Here is a 20,944-nt window from a genome sequence, read left to right on the forward strand (position 1 = left end):
TTTAAAGTGATAAGATTAAATATATATTTTTACACTTACAATTTACATGTCCGTCTTGCCCGCAATTGGAAATAGAAAAACATCGATGTTGCCCGCCAAACATCGATGTAACCGATGTTTTGAAAACATCGCTGTAACCGATGTTTTGAAAACATCGATGACATCGATTTTGGCATCGATGGTTTACCACCTCTACTACACAAGCCAGGCGAAAAAGTGGTGAAAAATTGGAAAATAATTTTCGGACAAGCTATTCTATAGTTTGTGCATTGCTAAGTCGAAGCACACATACGACTTTATTCTTGCTAAGCGGATGGCTGTCTAAGGTATGTGGCTTGTGTGCTTCTTTCTACTTCCAGGTAAACAAATCGAAACCTAACCTCAATGTGCCTTTTCTCGCAGACGAGGAACTTCAGGAAAAGGTAATAACAAAAAACGATCCCAAAATGACCCAATATCTACCGCCGAATTTGCTGGCGCTTTTCGCTGCGCGGGATCCCATACCGTTTATGCCGCCGGTGGACAAGTTGCCACACGAGAAGAAATCCCGCGGCTACCTGGGAGTGGCAAAGTTCATGGCCGATTTCGAGGACCCCAAGGACACGCCGCTGCCTAAAACGGTGGAAACGCGCCAGGAGCGGCTGGAGCGGCGCCGGCGCGAGAAGGCCGAGCAGGTGGCCTACAAGCTGGAGCGGGAGATCGCGCTTTGGGATCCCACCGAGATCAAGAATGCCACGGAGGACCCCTTCCGTACGTTGTTCATTGCCCGCATCAACTACGACACATCCGAGTCCAAATTGCGGCGCGAGTTTGAGTTCTACGGCCCCATCAAGAAGATCGTCCTGATCCACGACCAGGAGTCAGGTAAACCCAAGGGCTATGCCTTCATCGAGTACGAACACGAGCGGGACATGCACGCCGCCTACAAGCACGCCGACGGTAAGAAGATCGACAGCAAGCGTGTCCTGGTTGATGTGGAGCGGGCTCGCACTGTCAAGGGCTGGCTGCCCCGTCGCCTGGGTGGTGGTCTTGGCGGTACGCGTCGTGGCGGCAACGACGTCAACATCAAGCACTCTGGTCGGGAGGACAACGAGCGGGAGCGCGAGCGTTACCGGCTGGAGCGGGAGCGCGAGGATCGCGAAGGTCCTGGCCGTGCTGGTGGCGGCTCCAATGGGCTGGAGGCTCGGTCTGGACGTGGTTTCGGGGCAGAGCGACGTCGTTCCCGCTCCAGGGAGCGACGCGATCGGGAACGAGATCGCGGACGTGGCGCTGTAGCCAGCAGTGGTCGGTCGCGAAGCCGCTCCCGCGAGCGCAGAAAACGCCGAGCAGGCAGCCGGGAACGGTACGACGAGTTCGACCGTAGGGATCGGCGCGAAAGGGAGCGCGAACGTGACCGTGATCGGGAGCGCGAGAAGAAGAAGAAGCGTTCCAAATCCCGCGAACGGGAATCCTCAAGGGAGCGGCGCGAACGGAAGAGGGAGCGAAGGGACCGAGACCGTGGCACCGGAGCCGGCGGAGATGTCAAGGAGCGCAAGCCCGACTTCCGCGACATGGACGTCATCAAGATCAAGGAGGAGCCTATCGACGATGGCTATCCGACGTTCGACTACCAGAACACGGCCATCAAGAGGGAGATCGACGACGAGAACGAGGAGAAGTTCCGGCCGCCGCCTGCGCATCACAATATGTTCAGTGTGCCGCCGCCGCCCATTCTGGGGCGTGGCAACGCCAATCCGAATCCCAATCCCGACAACGGCCAGCAAAGCTCCAGCGACCCGAGCTGGTGGCGTCAGTAGAGAAAGAGTCCCGGAGCCATATTTTAAGGCTAATAATTGTAGAAATCAGCGTATGGGTCGGAAACTATTTATTCATTCGACTCGAGGCGCAGCAATCCTGGAGAGAGTAACCATAGCAATCTACGGTTCCATTTTACACAGCAAATTTTAAGGTACAGCTTGGAGAGACGCCGAGCAGAACAACATTATTACAACCCAGACCGCTAGACGCAGAATTCACTAATGTGTGCGTAGCTTAAATCATTTAAATTTATAAGTATCTCTTAACAAATGAATATGAAAGAAAAGTAAGTAAAATAAAGCTAGCCCTACATGTGTTTGTTTCCCCACCTTTGGTAAGGGGGTTCAAGGGAATACGGAGAATCAGCAGCTGGAATCCGTCGGAGTCGAATACGGTATTATCCCATGGTGGTTCCTGGGATTTTCTTACTCACTTAACTTAAGCTCAACAAAAGCAACTTGAACACAAACCTTTGCACTAACCCGTGCCTTTTATTTTCTCTGTTTTTTGCAGTTTTCAATCAATTGAAAATCTGAATCTGACTAGTGTGAAAGCAAAGCATAAGTATTTAATCGAACATAAATCCAAAACGGAAATTAGTTCCGCAAGAATTCGTAAACAAAGCCCAAGTCCAATATTTCAAGCCCACATCAGGTAATTTGGTCTACGCACAAACCTCACTAATCCATGCGTCTACCGTTCTAGGACCGCACTAGAATCAAGACAGCTACCGATACTTCCCTCCTCTCCTCCGCTCTGGGTTGCCTGTTGTGGTGTGTAAGTTAAATCGGGCTAAATTTAAAATCCTTTCGAACCGAAATACCCGGCTTGTAAGTTTCCCGGTAAGATTTCTTCGAGTGTAAGGCAGCTTTCCTTTGTTTGGTACACATTGCGAACTGCTCTGATGGTCTGTGGCAACTACTTATCCATTATGTCTGTAACCAATTTTACCATTTCGATCTTTTCATGTACGTTGCCCTGATCGTTATCGTACTGAAGAGGAACCCGCGGCCGAAAGTCACATAGAAAAGAAATCTGCACAAAGGTTTGGTAAATGGTAACGACTGGTCAGATCAAGTCAGGTCAGTTTAGGTCGTGGATATTGACAAAATTGTGGGGACTTTTATTTTCGTATTGTTTGGCAGACAGGACCCACTCAACTGATTTTGTAAGATATTAAACGTTGCGACTTACTGGGAACAAAATTTCGTCTAACTAGTTACCTTCCTATTACCAAATAATTAAGAATGTGGTTGGTCTTCAATGTTACTTTATTTAGATTTTATCGTCTAATAAACACAACATTTTCTCTTAAAAGCCAAAAGAAATTGTTTTATTTAATTAGAAGCCTCCGCTCAGTTCAAAAAGATGATTTGTATTTGTTATACTCTTCCTTGCAGAGGGAGTTATAATTTTGTGAGGAGTTTAAAAAACTCTGAAAGAGACATTTCTGATTAGAATCTAGAATCTAGTCTAAATCGAAAAGCCGACACTAACGTTTTAAAAGATCAAAAAAGATTTTAAAAACTAAGAGATGTAATTTTTTGTTTTTAATTCCAGAAGGTTGTATTGGATTTAAAAATTTCGAAGACTAAACCGGACACTGTAAGGTGTCTAAATAAATTTTGGACGTTCAAAAAAATTATAGTCAAATAATAATACTATTATTTGTTAACTAATTGAACTCCAAGTGTTGCATTTTATTTAAAATAAGCTTATCTAATAGTGTTATAAATTTGGGGACACTTCCGAAAACCGCTGCCCCGATAACGCATTTGTTTTAAAGTTATAAATATTTCGAAGTTATTACTCAAATGTGATAATTGTTCTGGGAAAAGCCGATAAATAAAATTTCACAATATTTGTCCAATCAAAATTTCAGTAGGTACATATTCAGTAAGAGAACATTTATCTAACGCATATTTTTTATTTTTTTTAACGCAAAACTAACAGAAATTATAACTTCTTTGTTTTTTAATTATTTTTTTTCTTCGACAAAGATACATTTTATTAAATTCGGTCGACTATAGCATATAGCTCCCATTAGAACTATAAAAAGATATGTAACTTTTCTATTAAAAAATTTATTTTTTAAATTCGTTTGGACATAGTAATGGTTTAATAGTTCAGAATTACGCTTTTAATTTTATTAACATCAGAAAACGAATATTTGAGCTAAAAATCATCGTAAAAATAATAATTTATAACATTACGCTTATAAATCGATATTAAGATGTTGTAAAGAATATTTAATTTTTATAATATCTGCAAGGGTATATATACTGCGGATTGCCGAAGTTTTCTTCTTTGCTTGTTTGGAATATTTTGAGTCTGTTTACCGCTAATTTTTGTTGCATTATCGTACGAAAAAGTTTTTTAAATGCTATATACATGTTAAAAGAATCAAGTCTACATTCACAGGCCTTGGAAGCACGCAGTTGTTTTTCAGGGACATTTTCGCGAATTTCTATTAAACACTCTGCAATTTAAATTCACTTCGATAAACAAGCGGTCTTAGTAAAAAAAAATATTGGAAGTTATTAACGCCACCGATTTACGGGCCAACCAAAAAACAACCGACGTATAATGCATATTATACCAAGCCAAAGGCCTTTAAATTACTTAATTTTTTGTTTTAAATGTTCCTATTATACATTAACGGTTAAATTTCTGAACCCATTTAATTTAGTAAGATGTCTGCCTTTTTGACAGATTCAGCATGTAACGTTTTGGGTCGATTCCTCAATCGCTGAAAATTTCTGCTGAATATCGATTCAGAGATTCAGTCGTTTAAAGAATACCACCGTTGAATAAAAAAAAAATTTAAATGCGTAAAGTTTGGACAACTCCTTTTTTTCAAATTGTATAAACAGTTTTGTATTTTTGCTTAAAAAAAATAAGTTAAAATATGTGTATATTAAAAAAATATTTAATCCTAAAAAAAGAAGGGACCCCGGTCATTTTTTTTTAAATATCTCTCTTTCCTCATTATTAAATTATGTAAAAAAAAACCGGACCCGAAAAATGGGTTTGTTTTTTAAGTTATTATATTATATAATGAGAAAAAGAGCATTTGTTTGCCCCAAAGTGCAATGTGAACAAAAGAATATCTGTACGACATATCGATATTATAGGGCCAGCGATATTCATGAAGAAAAATAATAAGGGGATTCCTTAAATTAAATGCAGAAAATTCAACGAAAAGTATTCAGGTGACCAAAACTCCATTCCATCGGTTACGGAACACCCTTAACGATTTTTTTTTGGAATCTATAGATTGTAATTCATAATCTAACATTGTTAAATATTGCATGATTTATACAATATTAATAATACAGATTTCGTCGACATGAGTAAATGATTAGTGGTACTAGGCTATCAAAATTTCTACCCTTTTGGAAATATCAATGTTATCGATGATTGTACGCTGATCGATGCTGCCAAATTTCACGAAACATCGATAGAATGGAATAAGCATCGATTTTGGTTCCAGCTCTAGTTTTTTTGGCGTGTAGCAGAAAGCAAAAGGAAGCCGCTTGTGGAAAATTTCAACAGCCATCGGCGAGCATCATACCCCGAGAAAAATAGGTAATTTTTCGCAGCAAAACGCGCCTAGAGACAGCTTCCCTAACACTGCGAAAACTTTACGCATATGATTCGCTAATTTGCGCGTGTTCTATGCGGCATTTGTCTCGTTTCTCGTACAGCACGCCCGGCATTCGACGCTCCGCAAAAACTTCTTTGACCACTTAGCAGCAGTGACGAGAATCGAAAAAAAACAACATGTCTGACGAAAAGAAAGGCGGCGAAACTGAACACATCAACTTGAAGGTGCTTGGCCAGGATAACGCCGTTGTCCAGTTCAAGATCAAGAAACACACACCCTTGCGAAAGCTAATGAACGCCTACTGCGACCGGGCCGGACTCTCCATGCAGGTGGTGCGCTTCCGCTTCGACGGACAGCCCATCAACGAGAACGACACTCCAACTTCGCTGGAGATGGAGGAGGGCGACACCATCGAGGTTTACCAGCAGCAGACCGGCGGCGCTCATTAAATTTACTTAGTTAAGTTACTCATCCCTTTATAACTAACAAACAAAAAACAAAAAAAGAATCAACAACATAATGAAGAAACCAACAAAACAGGCAGTAAGAATCATTTGGAACGAGTGCGTTTAGTACAACTGTAGATTTTGTCTGTATGCAAGACCACAAGAGAGAAAAACTATTGCAGACAAGAAAATGGGAAATAAAGCATTTTATAAACTATATCAATTATTTTCCTGCCTGATCGTCGTTTTTTTCTACCTTGTAAACCCGGCGTGAATTTCCCGCTTTATATCCCTCTTTCCACGCAAACACACGCACACATTCAGTTGCACTCATGTGTAATGCGCCCGTGTGTGCGAGCAGGACTGGGCTAAACGCGTATGTGTGCGTGTAAGTTGGTATACATACACAGCGGGCCCACTGAATTTGCGGGAAAAGTACATCAGTATGTACACCGGCAAATCTGCAAAGTCTGGGAAATCATAACCTCAAAGTTCGAGTAATGCATATAAATAGTATATGACGTCATTTTATGGAACCTTCTGGGTGAAAAGTGCATAGAGGTAACTATAACCTCAAAATTTCGACTTACCAGCACACCATGTATGTTCGTATTTCCAAGACTACATGATTATTGCTTATGTATGTACACCATGTAAGTATGTATGTATACGTGTCAGATTTTTTTAAGTACAGTTGTGTACAAACAGTTATGGCATGCATAGAATAATAATAATGTCAAAATGACAGCCAAAGTATTAAAACAAAACATCTTTCCATATACATTTATTTTTATAATTTTTAAATATTGCTACCAAAATATTGACCTACCAAGACTCAATACTAAAACTTATCGAAAGATTTCAATTTTTTTTCTGCCGTTTTAATCAGGATATTTAACATTGGTCCACCCAGATATCCAGATATTTGTTTGTTTTAAACGCCGACATTACACGCCAATCAGGCGCTATCGCTACATCAAGTAGAGATTTAAGCAACCAAACGATTTAAAAAAAAAATGCTCTTAGCATAAACATGTTTATACATACATACATAGGTACACCAGTTCTTCCATTTTATTTTGTTTTTAAATCACAACACGGTTTTATATTAATGAATAGACTTTACCATCAAAGAAGAATTTCGCTTTTAAAACATAATAATTTATACTTTATTTAAAGGTAATTTGATATATTCATGATATTGTCTCAGAATTTATTTACAATCGCCAATTTTATACCAATAGGTATAAGCTACATTTCTTTATTAGGAGTCAATGGTTAAGAATGAAACATCAACATTCTGTCATGTTTAAATATGTACACACAGTGAAGGCACCAATTCCCGCTTAACAATAATAAAAACCGCCGCCAGGCTTACACCCATTCCTTGGGGTTCTTCAGGACCTTCATCAGCTTGCCCTCTTCAGACTTTGACTTGGGCTCGTGCATGTATTCCCAGCGGGCGTGCAGGGGCAGTGACATCAGTATGCTCTCGTATCGGGCTCCGGGCGTATAGAGTCCGAACTTGGTGCCTCGATCGTAGATCAGGTTGAACTCCACGTAGCGTCCCCGGCGCAGAAGTTGCCACTGGCGCTCGTTGTTTCCGTACTCCTGGTTCTTGTGCTCCCGCACCAGCGGCATGTAGGATGGGATCACGGCCCGGGCGCAGCTGGCCACAAAGCCGAATGCCGCCTCCTGGTTGGGCGAGTCGATATCGTCGAAGAAGATGCCTCCTATGCCGCGACTCTCGTTGCGGTGCTTGATGCGGAAGTAGTCGTCGCACCACTTCTTGAAGCGCGGATAATAGGTGGCGTCGTGCTCGTCGCAGGCGGACTTCAGGGTCTGGTGGAAGTGGCAGGCGTCCTTCTCGCAGAGGTAATACGGCGTCAGGTCCGTACCGCCGCCGAACCACCACTGCTTCTCCCCCTTGGCGGTCTCCACCTCGAAGTAGCGGTAGTTGAAGTGAATGGTGGGCACATGGGGATTCCTCGGATGGATCACGGCACTCACGCCGCTGGCAAAGAATGGCAGGGCGGCGCCCTCTTTCAGGTTCTTTCCACGCGCCCGCATCTGCTGCACTGCAGCCGGTGGTAGGGATCCGGTGACCACGGATATATTAACACCCGCCTTCTCGAAGACGTCGCCATCCTGCAGGACGCACGTTATGCCGCCACCACCCTCCGCCCGCTCCCAGCGGTCCACCTTGAATTTCTGACCACAGTTCTCTTCCGCCTCCAGGGCGCGGCAGAACTCCGCCTGGATCTCCATGATCAGCAGCTCCATGCGGTGACGCATGTTATCCTTGTCCTTTAGCAGCTCCTTGGAGTCCGTAATGGGGTCGGCCATGAACCGCGAGGTGTTCAGCTGAACCCCCTTGACCTTTGGGTTGACCGCCTCTGCGGAGTGTGCGTACGTGACCGCCGAAAAACTGGCCAGGCCCAGTCCGGTGCCGAGAAGAAAGCCCTGGACATGCTGGCCTCTGGTTCGGCGGACCAGTTGGAAGGTGCCCAGCGACACAAGGGATATCGTGTGACGAAGTGCGTTCATTTTTGTGCTGTCGCCTACTTCAAATTTGTAACTTAACTTAAGTACTTTCCCTCAGCGCAGTCTGTTTGTTATCTATTTTCACCGGCATTTCTAGTTGCATAGTCGCCAGTGTGACCATGCCCTGGCATTTGGCTCTCTAAGGTTTGAAATTGTTCGTAAAAAAAAAAGGGATATGTAGTTTATTAATGCTGTTTAAATGTTATTTTTCTGTGGCCAAGGGTACTTTCTAAGCCTATATTGCAAGAAATAAGTCCGAAATGGCGAATTCGCTGACTCGGCTTTTAAAATTCCTAATATAGATATATACAGCTGCGGTCATAATAATAGTAGTTGTTTTAGTTAATGTAAAATTCAACCAAAAATAAATTGAAAAAAATTTTATTGTTATATTTATTTTGCATTATTTTATTATTATAAAAAGGTCAAATATAAAAAAACACTGAAACACACACTAAATAGATTTGAGAATATAGGTTTTTACATATTAATTAAAAAAAATCGGGTAATTAAAAACGTTTTACTTCAATTCAAAGTGCAGATGAATATGGATTTAAAAATATGGATATTATAAGTAAGCATTATGATGCAAAAAATAAAATATGGTTTTGCCTTAAAACGTGTTTGTATAAGCAATGTATATTGTACCAACACTATTATTTTGAACGCAACTGTACATATAATGATGCATAAAAATATTTAGGGTGTTCTATAAAGGATAAAATGCTGATTTCTTGAAATTCAATCGTATGTCGAAAAACTTATTTATTTCCAAATGTTGTGTTTAATTTTAAATTATTAAAAAATTATAATTAACTGATTAACCATATCAAGGTTACAGGGAATACCACATTCAAAATAACAGATGTGTGTACACTCTCAAAACGGGCACACTGTGGTATCATTCGAAAAAAACGACTGCCAAGGCGCGTCGATCGTGGAGCGTTGTGAAAAGATTCTGTAAAAGGAACTGAGTGCGCTGTCGAAAATATCGCCATAAGGTAGGTGATTGACTGGACCGAACTCTTAAAGCTTTGAACTATAGGCAATTCGCAATTCCCATCAACTGGAGTCGTGCGTCCAGGATTCATACGCACACAAACACGCTCTGCAGCCATTAAAAGAGCACTGTATTATGTCGGGGCTTAAAAAATTCCAAGACAACGAGGAATGGCGTCAGAAACTACGAGCGTTTCTCATGGCAGATCGGTAAATACGACAACAATCCCTTCCTTGGATAGTGTTGCACTAGTGTTCGATTCCATAGACATTTGATTTGTATGACACCCCTTTTGAATGCCTGCATGTCAAAAACGAAATATAATTGTCCGAACATTCATATTGTAGTTCATATAGTGTGAATATAATACTAACAGTTCTGTATTTCAGATTGCCGAAAAAACCCGTGAAAATGGATGAATCGAAGGATATGCGCTATAGTCTTGAGATCGATGAGGATCTGAGGAGACCTCTTGAAGCCAGGAAGAAGAAAATTGAGGCGGCAAAACCCATTAGTCTCGCAAGCATCAATCTCAACGAGGAAACCATGTATGAGGGCGGATCCTTGGACCAATTGGATGACGGCGACGATAGCTTCAGCGCCTTTGAGCGAATGTGCGACAAGACGGGTTCCGACCCGGACAGCACTCTGTTCCAGTACCTGCACAGCGAGGACCGAAGCCAGGTTATGGCCAAGGCCAAGGATCGCAGTACCGATGATCAAAAGGAGATCGAGGCACTGCGTCGCATGCTCGAGGCAGTAGGCACTGATGACGACCTGCTGGACAACGAGAGTCCCGTGAAGGGAGTGGAGTGCACCCAGCTGGAGGATGTAGAGGCGCCGTCGCGCTTCTGGGACAATACTCTCGCCTGCGATGATGAGTCCGCGTCTGGGTCTGACCTGAAGCACAATGCTAAGGTCTCGCCTGTCAAAATGGTGGGTCTGCTCCGCCCCTCGACCATCATCGAGGACAATGAACTGGAATCCGATGTATCTTCCCATATAAGCTTCCAAAGCGCTCGAACTTTGAAGACTAACGCCTCTAGCTGCTACGAAACAGCCACGGATGGTTCCCTCAGTGGAACGCTCCTGAACGTCGATGATCTGTTCTACGCAGCAATTGCCAAGACCAAGCCACCAGAAATGTCCAAGGCGGAGGAGCTAGAGCTTTTGAGCGATCTTCACGGCAGTCTAAGGGAGCTGTCATCGCTTCCAATGCAGGAAGAGGAGGAGCCATTGGATGTCTTAGAGGATACCATAATAGAGTTGTCCTCATCAGACGATGAGGAGGTGCAGCTTGTTTCAGAAGTGAAGCAGGAGAATACCTCTTGCGTGTCCACTGTCGACGTGGATAATCCCCCTGAAAAGGAGCAATCGGAAAACAGCTTGGAAAACAAGGAAAACTTGGAGAACTCGTTGCATTTTAATGATACCATGGAGGAAATGCAGTACATGATGGAAAAGGGCATGCAGTATATGGATATGGCTGGTACAACGCCAACTGCCACTGACGTCAAATCGAAAAGCCCTGTGCTAGCCAAGCAGAGCACGTTTGTGATTTCACCCAAGCAAACGCCTAAAACACCCGCATTTTTGCAGCCACCGTTACCGCTGCGCCCTTGCAACAAGCCACACACAGTAGCAGCATTGCCCAGCAAGGGCAATCAGCAGCAACTTAACATGGAGTGGACCAGGAAGAAGTTCTTTAGCGCATCCTCGGGCATCCCCCAGCGTCGCCAACAGCAAATGAAACAGCCGCCTTTCGCCAACATTGTCAGTCCCATCCGTGCCTACACACAGAAGTCGGGCACTGCTCCGCTGATGAGAACATTTCGGCCCACAAGTACGGATATGCTGACCAGCTTGGCCATCAGTGAGCTGGAGCAAGAATCCCGCTTGTGTCAGATGAAGACTGTTTCCACCAAACAGGCCGGTACATACGAGGCGACTGGTGGGCTAGGCATTAAAGGAATCGATTCCACCGCGCTCATGCTGCCCAAAAAGGCTTATATATCCTCGGAGATCAAGCACGTAAGTTGGAATTGAGCTTGTTTTGAATACGAAACCAAAAATTAGTAGCCTTTTAAAATTGTAAAAATGTAAAATGTAACAATTTTCAAAAATGTAATTTTCTTACTTAGTTAAATCCTAAAAAGTATACAAAACTTCTATTGTTTTAAAAATCAACTCAGTTATGGCGCGTTTTTAGTGCAAAGCAGCCAAATTGTATATATGGGTCATTCTTTTACAAACCGAACACCTTTTAATGAGTCACATTTTTGATTTGCCTGAAATTTTTTTACAGATACTATGTAGGAAAAAAAAAGGATTTTGTAAAAAAAAAAATTTTAGTTATAAATTTAACAAAATTTAAAAAAAAAACACACATATATAAAATTTAAAATCTTCGACTGTAGCGGTCCTGTCGACTTCATTTCATTTGCATTTATTTCTCTATTGCTTTTTCCATCACCACAATTTTTTTAACCCAATAGGTTTTTAATTTCTTAAAAATAAAACAAATTAATATTAAACAAAAATATTTTAAGGTCTTGGCCGCTAGCTTATTACCTAAAATCGGTTTTAAAAAATTTTTGAAGCCATTATTTTTATTACAAGTAATCGCATTTTATTTTATAAAAAACTTATTTTCTTTAACGAATTTATAGTAAACTTGTAAAAGAATGATCCATACTGAGAGTTTTTTTTCAACTCTTAAAAATTGCGATGTACACATTATTAAAAAAGAGTTTAAAATTATTAAACGAAAAGGTTTTAAGTAGTTTATTATAAATATTGTGGAAGCTGATATAGGTTTTTTGCTAAATTTGACATTGTTAATTCAGTAGAAAAATGTCAAATTCTAACACAATAATTAAAAGAATACAAGAACTACAAATTTTTAATTAGAGTGTCAGGCTTGTAAATTGTGGGTCATCAAATTTAACTCTCGTTTTTTCAGCGAATATTCTTTGTTATTAAAAGGGCCTTAAATTGTTGATTTTACACAAGCGCATAGTCGAAAAACAATAATAATTCCATATACTGCATTCAGTACAGTTTTAATTTTATAAACATCTGATGACTTTATTTTGTTAGCGTAGAGAACCGAGAATTATTGGGAAATATAAGAAAAAACGGTCAAAAAAAGTTGTATTTCAACATATACGCATATAATGCGAGAGAAAACGGCAAAAAAATGCCTGCATAAAAATTCAGTTGGTCTGCATGGCCACTGCTGGCCCATAAGAAGGACAATATTGATGATTTTCATGTTATTTGTTGTTCAAGCTTTGGCCAACTAATTCAGGTAGTATACATTTAATGTTACTGTCAATAAATTATACTTTTATTGCAGTATAGATAAGTTATATTTAATGATGTTGGTAGTTGCTTTGCTAGAGCTCTGTGACTCAAAGTCTTTGTAACCCGATCTTGTTTTTTGTGGCAGAGGGATGTTTTAAATCATTTTAACCCTCCTAAGTTGCCTTGCAACTTTCAAAATTTAAGATACTGTTTTAAAGATTGTACAATCCGAACGTGCTGATATATTTACAACTCCTTTTGTTTAACAATTGTTTTCATTTGTCAGGTGGTGGACGAGCGTACTCCCATGCCCATGCCAAGCGTACCTCGGATTCAAAAATACCTGAACTCGGCCGTGGAACCCACTGTCCTTCGTCACGACGGCAAAATGAAAATGCCCGGTGAGGCACCGCGAACTCCGTCATCATCGCACATCCCACGACGCGCTAACCACAGCCTGGCTGATCTATCGCTAGCCTCAGGTGACGTGTCTTTGTACACGATTAGAGATGCACAAAAGTTTTAAGGCCCTTAAAATAACACACTCGCTTAGTTTTAATATTGCAACGATAATAAAAATATTGTTTATGTAGTGCTAGTAAATGCCTTCGTTTTCGTTTCATAAAGATAGGAGGATCACTGATTTAGCGGCTGAGGACCTTTCCAGGCACGATTGACCTTGGACTCGGAGGGCCTGCCCAGTTCGGTACAGATGTACCGACCCACTTGGATGAGTTTGTCCAGGCTAACTCCTGTGCTAAGGCCCATTCCGTGCAGCAAGTAGACCACATCCTCTGTGGCCGCGTTACCAGACGCCCCCTTGGCATAGGGACACCCGCCCAGGCCAGAAACCGAGGAGTCCACCACCCGAATGCCGTAGTCCAGAGAGACCAGGATATTGCTCAGCGCCTGGCCGTAAGTGTCATGGCAGTGCACGGCCAAATCTTTGGCGGGAACGGCCTTGGTCACCGCGTCCAGCATACGTCGCATGGTGCCAGGGGTGCCCACGCCGATGGTGTCGCCCAGGGAGATCTCGTAACAGCCCATTTGATGCAGTGCCTCCACTACTTTGACCACCGCACTCGGCGCAACGGCTCCCTCGTATGGGCAGCCAACCACGGTTGACACATAGCCCCGGACACGTACTCCGTGCTTTTCGGCTGCTCTAAGCACGGGTTTGAAACGCTCGATGGCCTCGGCAGCCGTGCAGTTAACGTTTTTCAGCGAAAACGCATCGGAGGCGGCTCCAAAGACTGCCACCTCCTGAGCTCCCGCTGCCAGAGCACTCTCGAACCCCTTCAAATTGGGCGTGAGCACTGGATAGCTGATCCCGGGCACCTTGCGGATTCCCCGCATCACCTCCGCATTGTCGCCCATCTGGGGCACCCATTTGGCGCTCACAAAACTGGTCGCTTCAATGGTTTGTAGTCCCGTCTCGGACAACTGATTTATCAGCTCGATTTTGGTGGCTGCCGGCAGCAGTTTGGGTTCGTTCTGGAGGCCATCCCGTGGACCCACCTCCACAATTCGCACCTGGTTGGCTGCGCTGGTAACCGCCGTGCGCTGTTAGTTTGCAAAGGTTATTGTTAAGTTAAATACTCATATTTTTATGAATTTACCTTTGCTATCAGAGAAGCAAGTGGTCGAATTTGAGCAATTTTCATGGCCAAATTTTGTAAATAAAAGTTACGTATGACTCTTCTTCTTCCTCTTGCGGATAACAGCTGAGAGCAAACAATTCACAAGATCGATAACTAGCCAGATGTCGATAACTTTTTCGATTTTATTGAAAAGGCATCGCTAGCATGGGCCGAATCATAATTGTTTAAGGGAAAACAAAAATGTACATAAAAACAATAATAACTGAAGAGAATGACTAACTACAGTTTTCTACAACATGCTGTACATATTGTTTGTGAATTCAGCCCTTCAATTGTTGACACAACAATCCTAACAAACTCGGTACGGTAATGGAACGGAAATCAATAGAAAACTCTTCACCGGAAGAGGGGGATGTGTTTCACTTTGAGTCCGAGCACCTTGCCCTTCGTGGCAACCAGTGCTATGCCAAGTTGCTGCGCACAATAGCCGTGCTGCAGGCTCAAAGGATTCACGTTCATAAGCAGATAGATGAGCTGGAAGCGACGCAGAAGGTCTTCTTGGATAACCCACAGCTGATGCTAGACAAACTGCGGAACAACGAGCCCTTGATATCGGATAAATACATTACTACGGCTGTGTTGCCGGTGTTGCCCACATTGAGCGCCACTGATGAAGGAGGTGGCGTAAACGAGACTCCAGCGGGGGCTTCGTGGACGCAACCGCCGGACGAGATTAGGGACAGGAGCAGCGGCCGGTCAGAGAACTTCAACCGCTTGTGGACCAACGAAGAGCAGCGCCGTTTGGAGCAGCTGCTCATCCAGTATCCGCCGGAGGAGGTGGAAATGCGACGATTCGCCAAGATAGCCAAGGCCTTGGGCAACCGCACACCCCAACAGGTCTTTAGCCGCATCCAGAAGTACTTTCAGAAACTGCACGACGCCGGCATGCCGGTGCCCGGACGGATTCCCAAGCACCGGAGGCCGGGGCTTAGTAAGCCCAAGGTCAACTTACGTAGGTCAACGTTCTTTCCCGCCCAGAACATATCGCTGCAAATGCCGGAAGACGAGTGCACACTGGATGACATGCGGGTCCTTTCTCCTGCCAACGAGATGCTCCTGATGCCAGCATCCTCGCAAATCAAGGTCGAACCTAAGACCGAGCCCGAACCCGTAGATGCCGATCTGGATGCGGAGACAAGGCGCAAGCAGGAATTGCGTCTCAAGCTTCTGTCAACAATCCACGACGAGAAGGAGCAGATCGAGAATGGTTACGAGCCCGATCCGCTGGCGCCCAAGTGCGCCGAATGCGAGGAGGCGTCTGTCACCAGGACCCAATGGCGTTGCAATAGCTGTTATTGTCACCTGAATCTGTGCGGAGACTGCTTGGCCAGCCAGTTGATCGAAGGACGCTTCGAACACTTGAGCCACGAAATTGTGGTGGACCAAGAATCATAAAAGCGTAAGACTAGAAAACGATTGGCCTGCTTCTAAGCAGGTTGGTTAAGATCGACAAGGAATCAAAAGATACGTTTTCAGCATATATAAATTCTTTGTTCGTAGCATAAAGTAATAAAAATAAAAGGCTTAAGATCTAAATTAGAGGCTCACTTAATTACGCGTTTGGGCAGCTGACTTCGGTAGGGACTGAAGGCGTTGGCGACGCTTAGCTTCAAACTCGGTAGCCAGCTTCCAGGTTTCATTGTCTAGCGACTCCTTTCCCCGGGCAATGCCCAGTAGCCGCGAAAGAACCAGCAATCCGTGCAGATCATCGGCGTTACTTTTCACGTTTGCCTTACGCATATCCACAAAGTCCTGCTGAATCATTTCAGTGTGCTCTTCGCTAACGCTAAAGCTGCTTATTCGTGCTGTGGTCAAATACTTTCGGAACTGCTGAAGGCGTGACGGTTGCAGATAATGGTGGGCTGCCTTTAGAGATTCGCCGATGAGTTCTACGGCCTTAGTATCTGCGTTGATGGGCATCACGAAATCGCTCTAAAAACGATAAAATATTGTTGAACTAATAGTAAAGTATTGATGTTGATTGCTGTGACACATGAAAAGAGTTATGTACCGCATTGATATTTAAACTTTGGTTGCAGGTAACTTTCTTTCGCCTTAATCAGTACTAAATATTATCAAACAGTATAAATTACTGCTGAAATCCTTACCGGTAGCATACTTCGTCCTTCACTGAGGACGAGAATCGGAATGTTCGCGTGGTAGTCGATTTGGTAATACTGGAAGTCACACTTAAGCTCCTGGTTGTTGATGAGATGAGCCAAGTGCTGTATGGCAAGAACGCCATTGGCCTCCAGCTTGCCCTGATGCATGCACGTCTCATCGAGCACGAGATGTGTGTGGGGCGCCAACTGTAGTACGCCGGAGACCAGCTTGTTGGTCTCATAGTCCTTCCTGTAATTGAATCCAGTTTTATGTCTTAAATGCTGTTAAATACTGTGGAGTTTCGCCACTCACTTTGGGGCGAACGTAGCCGTGTTCATCGTCTCTAGGGTCATAGGCAGGTAATGGCTGGCCGGCAGTAGAAGCTCCAGAATATCGTACAGCTTAGTTGTGTAAGAATCCAGGCATTGCTTGGGCAGGTTACAAATATTAAGGGCAAACTTGCCGATGCTCTGCATCTCGGAACGACTGTAGACCGTTGAAATCAAATGAGAGAGCAAATATTCGGCAGCCAGGTCGTCGTCAAACAAGCACAGTTTTAGCAGCATACGCAGGTCCTTGTGAACGGCCAGCTGGGAGGAATTAGCGTCTTCACACGGCTCCATTGGCTGCCGCAGGCTCTCGTCCAGCAGCGGATTGGCATGCGGCAGCATCTTGACGCCAAAGGCATGTATTCGCGGAATGAGAAATGGCGATGGATGAGCCGCCTGCAACTCACTTAGGTTTTCACAATCGTCGACGTCCAGGCTGGCGGCGTCCAGCGAGGAATCCACCGACAGAAAGCCAACAAAGTCCACTAGAGAGTTGAGCTGGTAGGTGTCGAAATCTTCATAAACCTTCACCATGCAGGCCATGCTCGGTCGACCAGGCAGTGGCGAATTGAGCAGATACTCGGAACCGAGGACAGAAGTACCCGAGGCAGCTATGGGCTTTTTTTCCGCCTGGATTTCCTTCACACATGGCCGCTTGATGGCTGTCTCACTTGCTCCGTCCACCTCCATGGCCTGCTCTTCGTCCAGAGCGCGCTTCTTGGCCGAGCTGGGAGATTCGGCCAGACTGCACAGCTCAATCTGGGGACAGCACTGTTTCTCGTGCTCCTTGCTCCAATCATTCAGACCCGGCACGGACACGACAAACATGGTGCGCCTCTCGCCATGCACGTTGCCCTCGGCGTTGTAGTCGATCTCCTCACCAGCGGCCAGTTTCAAGCAGTCTCTATACTTTCCGCCCTGCAGGCGCTTGCCACCATCAGGGGACTTCACCTCGTAGCGCTCCAGGTAGATCTCCGGATCCATCATGTCCTGGATCATGCCCCGAAACCGCACCAGAGTCTGATCCTTCAGTTTGTGCAGTGGCGTGTAGTTCAGCAGGGGAATCGAGTGCCAGCGGCTGGGGTCCTTGAGCAGGTCCTTGTGCTGGGCGTCCAGTTCATCGGGCGTGCTAGGCAGATCCATGGCACAGGGCATTGTTTGACTCGTTTACGAATGAAATTGCTAAGTTACTTCAAGCCTAGCCAAAAACAGCTGCTTTTGGCGCGCCAATATCGGATAGTAGCATTTCGATTGCGGCCACCGACGCGTCTATCGATAGCAGACTTATCGATTTTTGGGAATCCAGGGCTACCGAGCCTCTGCCGCAGAACGGATGTAGAGGCGGATGTGGACATCCGCAAAAAGTGTACAATTCTTGGGATTTGCCAAAGCCCCAGAAACATGAGCAAGAAGAGCAATGTGTGGCAGTTCTTCTACAAGGCCTCCGACACGGTGGCCACCTGCTGTCTCTGCAACAGAAACTACTCGAGGAAGGGCCGCGGCACCACCTGCCTGCGGAACCATCTGAAGAGCAAGCACCCAGGAGAGTTCCTAACTCTTTCCGAAGACATAAAGTACTTGGACCTGGTGAAGAGGGAGATCTCCAACAGCTCGCCCCAGCATCCCACGGCACAGTTGGAACTAAACTTGCACGTAAGTGGGATAAAATGGGTGGTCAATTAAAAGAGGTCTTCGTTTATAGCCAAATAGTTTGACATGGGAGTTGATACCCCGATCCCAAGAGTTCTGGGTTTCACAACATCGCGTCTGTTTTAAAAAAAATATTTTAGGCTTTATTACAGAAGTTATTAACATTATAAATAAGTAGTTCTAAATTGTTGCTCAATAAACAGGTCTAAATTGTGGCAGTAGCGGAGGCGGATATAAAATCCGCATTGAGTCCCGCTAAATATTGGTATAGCTAGATGTTGTTGGTTGGCTAATTTGTGGGTCGTAACACATAAAAAATGTATGGAATAGTTAACAATTGGGGCTCAAATGATTTGTAACACATATTCTGGCTGAGGCTATTATAATTTCAGTAAAAACGCAATGCAGTGAAGGGCACATTGCCGCCCCTATAAAGTATAAATATTCTTGATCAGCACACCAGACGATTCGATTTAGCCAAATTCGTATGTCTGTCCGTCCATCCTACACAAACTAGCCTTTCAGTTTTAAAGCTTTTTTTTATTAAACTATTTAAAAGGACTTCTTTTTATTGCAGGTAGTGTATAAGTTGGAACGGGCCGGATTGGCCTACTATATCAAAATCCTCACATAGGAACAATAAAAAAAAGGGAAATAAATTTATAATTTCGATCGTAAGATTAGTAATGGGTTATTATTTCAGAATAAGGTATTTATTTCATTAAAATTGTTTTAAAGAAAATTTTCTTTCTGCAATAGCTGCAATGGTATATAAACTTCGGCTTGCCTAAATTTGCTTCCATTATTGTTAGTACTGTTTTAATAAATTGAAGTTTCTTTTAACTTACATTTTAGGAAACAGATCCCGATCCTTTGGACACTGAGGGTATTTCCTGCGTGGCCCGCTGTGATGAAAAGTTGGCCCTGATGCTTCTAAACCACTCCTTCGATGTTATCAAAGAACCCGGGTTCGTAAATTTTGTGAGGGTGCTGCAGCCGAGGTATGTGGTCCACTCAAGGAGCTACTATGAGAATATACTGTGTAAGGATATACACAGGAAAATGCAAGAGCACATACAGCAGCAGGTGGATCTGCTGGATGTCATCTCTTTGTCCACCAGTCTTTGGTGGGGTGACAAAGGTGGAGGACTGCTGAGCCTGTCTTGCTCTGGAATATCAATGGATTTTCAGTTTCACCGCCATGTATTGAAGTGTGAGGCCTTAAATTATGAAAGGACTTCTAAGGTGGCCTGTTGCGTTCGGGATCTAATACCCAGCCTGACGATAGAGGTTCCCAAAGAGAAGACCCACTGCATCATCAGGGACGAGATGACTGCTCTGCCAGGATCACTTCCCGATTGCAGTGTAAATCGTCTGCAGATGTGCGTGAGATTTGCTTTACAGTCGAACGAGTTGCTTCAGAATCTTGCATCGAAGTGCAAGCAAATAGTGGACCATTTTGCTTCTTGTAAGATGGCCCAAGATCATCTAAAGTTCATTCAAGAGATTCGCCTCACAAGGGATCCGTGTACACTTATACCTCAAGTTCCTTTTAAATGGAATTCCACCTTCCAGATGATGGCCAGCGTATTCAGGATGAAAGATGCCATTTCGCTGTACTGCGAGGAGTATAGTTTGGTTCAAATATATCCTGATGAATGGATAGACATTGACTTGTGCAACAAAGTAATGCAGCCTTGTGAGGAAATCATCAGGATCTGGAGCAATCCATCAACGACAACATCATCGGTAATTCCACTAGTAGCCGCTTTGCGAGATTCCCTTCGAACAGATGTGCACAATTTTGTGTCCTCCGTGGTAAGGCTTTACTGTTTTTTTTTAAGTATACATGTAAATATTCAAATAATTTCGATGCATAGACTATTTGCAGTCTCGCCAGAAAGCTGCTTGAAGAGCTGGAAATGAAGTTCTCACATGTCACCAGCGATATCAAATTTTTGGTGGCCACCTATTTGGATCCGCGATACAAGCAAGCTTTCTTTACCGAGCGAGAGGAGCAGTTGGTGGCCAATGAAGTTTTGCAGATGCTTTCCAGAGCGCAAGAAGATCGCCATGGGCAGCCGCCTTTGAAAACAACCAAAGTAACATCGTCTAAAAATGATTCAAAGATTGACAGCATACTTGACAATATGCTGACAACTGGCTGCACAAATACCCAACTGGCAACAACATCGTTCGGCTCCCAGTCGCAGATAAAAAATCTACTATATTTATACAACTCTGAGCCTAGAATAGATAGAAACATGGATCCCTTGGTGTGGTGGAGGACAAACATAAAATACAGTACTATGTATGCCATTGTTAGAAAATTTTTATCAGCCCCAGCCGCAAGTGTGGCTAGTAAAAGCTTATTTAGGCAATCTGCACACTTGTATGGCGATATTCAAGCGGGATTGAGCTCCGAAAATGCATCCAAAATATTGTTTATAAAGTCTAACTTTAGATATTCGGACAGCAATGAGTAAAGTAAATGATAAAGG

At 43.8% G+C, this 20,944-nt stretch overlaps 7 protein-coding genes across 8 annotated transcripts; 4 read left to right on the plus strand and 3 right to left on the minus strand.

Annotated features, from left to right (window-relative positions):
• Positions 1-169: 169 nt before the first annotated feature.
• On the plus strand, positions 170-2,109 carry LOC128253351 (U1 small nuclear ribonucleoprotein 70 kDa). Its single transcript, XM_052981685.1, has 2 exons — positions 170-326; positions 403-2,109. The coding sequence occupies exon 2, from the start codon at positions 447-449 to the stop codon at positions 1,794-1,796; it is 1,350 nt and encodes a 449-aa protein (XP_052837645.1). The 5' UTR covers positions 170-326; positions 403-446; the 3' UTR covers positions 1,797-2,109.
• Positions 2,110-5,225: 3,116 nt separating this feature from the next.
• On the plus strand, positions 5,226-6,067 carry LOC128253359 (small ubiquitin-related modifier 3). Its single transcript, XM_052981703.1, has 2 exons — positions 5,226-5,385; positions 5,505-6,067. Exon 2 carries the CDS (start codon positions 5,581-5,583, stop codon positions 5,851-5,853), a length of 273 nt encoding a protein of 90 aa, XP_052837663.1. The 5' UTR covers positions 5,226-5,385; positions 5,505-5,580; the 3' UTR covers positions 5,854-6,067.
• A 966-nt stretch (positions 6,068-7,033) lies between these two features.
• On the minus strand, positions 7,034-8,520 carry LOC128253354 (oxygen-dependent coproporphyrinogen-III oxidase). Its single transcript, XM_052981697.1, has one exon. The coding sequence runs from the start codon at positions 8,395-8,397 to the stop codon at positions 7,225-7,227; it is 1,173 nt and encodes a 390-aa protein (XP_052837657.1). The 5' UTR covers positions 8,398-8,520; the 3' UTR covers positions 7,034-7,224.
• Positions 8,521-9,264: 744 nt separating this feature from the next.
• LOC128253348 (uncharacterized) lies at positions 9,265-13,303 on the plus strand. 2 transcript variants are annotated; one of them, XM_052981679.1, is made up of 4 exons: positions 9,306-9,395; positions 9,467-9,603; positions 9,784-11,425; positions 12,987-13,303. In XM_052981679.1, the coding sequence occupies exons 2-4, from the start codon at positions 9,530-9,532 to the stop codon at positions 13,224-13,226; spliced, it is 1,956 nt and encodes a 651-aa protein (XP_052837639.1). In that variant the 5' UTR covers positions 9,306-9,395; positions 9,467-9,529; the 3' UTR covers positions 13,227-13,303. The 2 variants fall into 2 exon arrangements, with proteins under 2 accessions (XP_052837640.1, XP_052837639.1); XM_052981680.1 differs by lacking the exon at positions 9,467-9,603 and having other exon boundaries at positions 9,265-9,395.
• On the minus strand, positions 13,232-14,461 carry LOC128253355 (hydroxymethylglutaryl-CoA lyase, mitochondrial). The gene is made up of 2 exons (XM_052981698.1): positions 14,320-14,461; positions 13,232-14,263 (listed from the first exon to the last, which is right to left on the minus strand). Exons 1-2 carry the CDS (start codon positions 14,362-14,364, stop codon positions 13,337-13,339), a joined length of 972 nt encoding a protein of 323 aa, XP_052837658.1. The 5' UTR covers positions 14,365-14,461; the 3' UTR covers positions 13,232-13,336.
• Positions 14,462-14,670: 209 nt separating this feature from the next.
• On the plus strand, positions 14,671-20,929 carry LOC128253447 (uncharacterized). Its single transcript, XM_052981836.1, has 5 exons — positions 14,671-15,753; positions 16,476-16,658; positions 17,598-18,446; positions 19,299-20,261; positions 20,324-20,929. Exons 1-5 carry the CDS (start codon positions 14,671-14,673, stop codon positions 20,927-20,929), a joined length of 3,684 nt encoding a protein of 1,227 aa, XP_052837796.1.
• LOC128253349 (mini-chromosome maintenance complex-binding protein) lies at positions 15,844-18,031 on the minus strand. Its single transcript, XM_052981681.1, has 3 exons — positions 16,777-18,031; positions 16,470-16,713; positions 15,844-16,293 (listed from the first exon to the last, which is right to left on the minus strand). Exons 1-3 carry the CDS (start codon positions 17,946-17,948, stop codon positions 15,910-15,912), a joined length of 1,800 nt encoding a protein of 599 aa, XP_052837641.1. The 5' UTR covers positions 17,949-18,031; the 3' UTR covers positions 15,844-15,909.
• Positions 20,930-20,944: the final 15 nt, after the last annotated feature.

Source organism: Drosophila gunungcola (genome assembly GCF_025200985.1).
Source record: "Drosophila gunungcola strain Sukarami chromosome 2L unlocalized genomic scaffold, Dgunungcola_SK_2 000008F, whole genome shotgun sequence".
Classification (NCBI taxonomy): domain Eukaryota; kingdom Metazoa; phylum Arthropoda; class Insecta; order Diptera; family Drosophilidae; genus Drosophila; species Drosophila gunungcola.

Excerpts from the sequence above, each read along its gene's own strand:
- LOC128253354 (XM_052981697.1), bottom strand. The coding sequence starts at position 8,397 with ATGAACGCACTTCGTCACACGATATCCCTTGTGTCGCTGGGCACCTTC.
- LOC128253355 (XM_052981698.1), bottom strand. The coding sequence starts at position 14,364 with ATGAAAATTGCTCAAATTCGACCACTTGCTTCTCTGATAGCAAAG. Across the intron at positions 14,264-14,319 it reads TTGCTTCTCTGATAGCAAAG|CGCACGGCGGTTACCAGCGC; the intron begins GTAAATTCATAA and ends GCAAACTAACAG.
- LOC128253349 (XM_052981681.1), bottom strand. The coding sequence starts at position 17,948 with ATGCCCTGTGCCATGGATCTGCCTAGCACGCCCGATGAACTGGACGCC. Across the intron at positions 16,714-16,776 it reads ACGGCTACGTTCGCCCCAAA|GAAGGACTATGAGACCAACA; the intron begins GTGAGTGGCGAA and ends ATTCAATTACAG. Across the intron at positions 16,294-16,469 it reads AAGGACGAAGTATGCTACCG|AGCGATTTCGTGATGCCCAT; the intron begins GTAAGGATTTCA and ends TATCGTTTTTAG.
- LOC128253359 (XM_052981703.1), top strand. The coding sequence starts at position 5,581 with ATGTCTGACGAAAAGAAAGGCGGCGAAACTGAACACATCAACTTGAAG.
- LOC128253351 (XM_052981685.1), top strand. The coding sequence starts at position 447 with ATGACCCAATATCTACCGCCGAATTTGCTGGCGCTTTTCGCTGCGCGG.
- LOC128253348 (XM_052981679.1), top strand. The coding sequence starts at position 9,530 with ATGTCGGGGCTTAAAAAATTCCAAGACAACGAGGAATGGCGTCAGAAA. Across the intron at positions 9,604-9,783 it reads GCGTTTCTCATGGCAGATCG|ATTGCCGAAAAAACCCGTGA; the intron begins GTAAATACGACA and ends TCTGTATTTCAG. Across the intron at positions 11,426-12,986 it reads TATCCTCGGAGATCAAGCAC|GTGGTGGACGAGCGTACTCC; the intron begins GTAAGTTGGAAT and ends TTCATTTGTCAG.
- LOC128253447 (XM_052981836.1), top strand. The coding sequence starts at position 14,671 with ATGGAACGGAAATCAATAGAAAACTCTTCACCGGAAGAGGGGGATGTG. Across the intron at positions 15,754-16,475 it reads TTGTGGTGGACCAAGAATCA|CATACTTCGTCCTTCACTGA; the intron begins TAAAAGCGTAAG and ends CCTTACCGGTAG. Across the intron at positions 16,659-17,597 it reads TCATCGAGCACGAGATGTGT|ACCCGGCACGGACACGACAA; the intron begins GTGGGGCGCCAA and ends CCAATCATTCAG.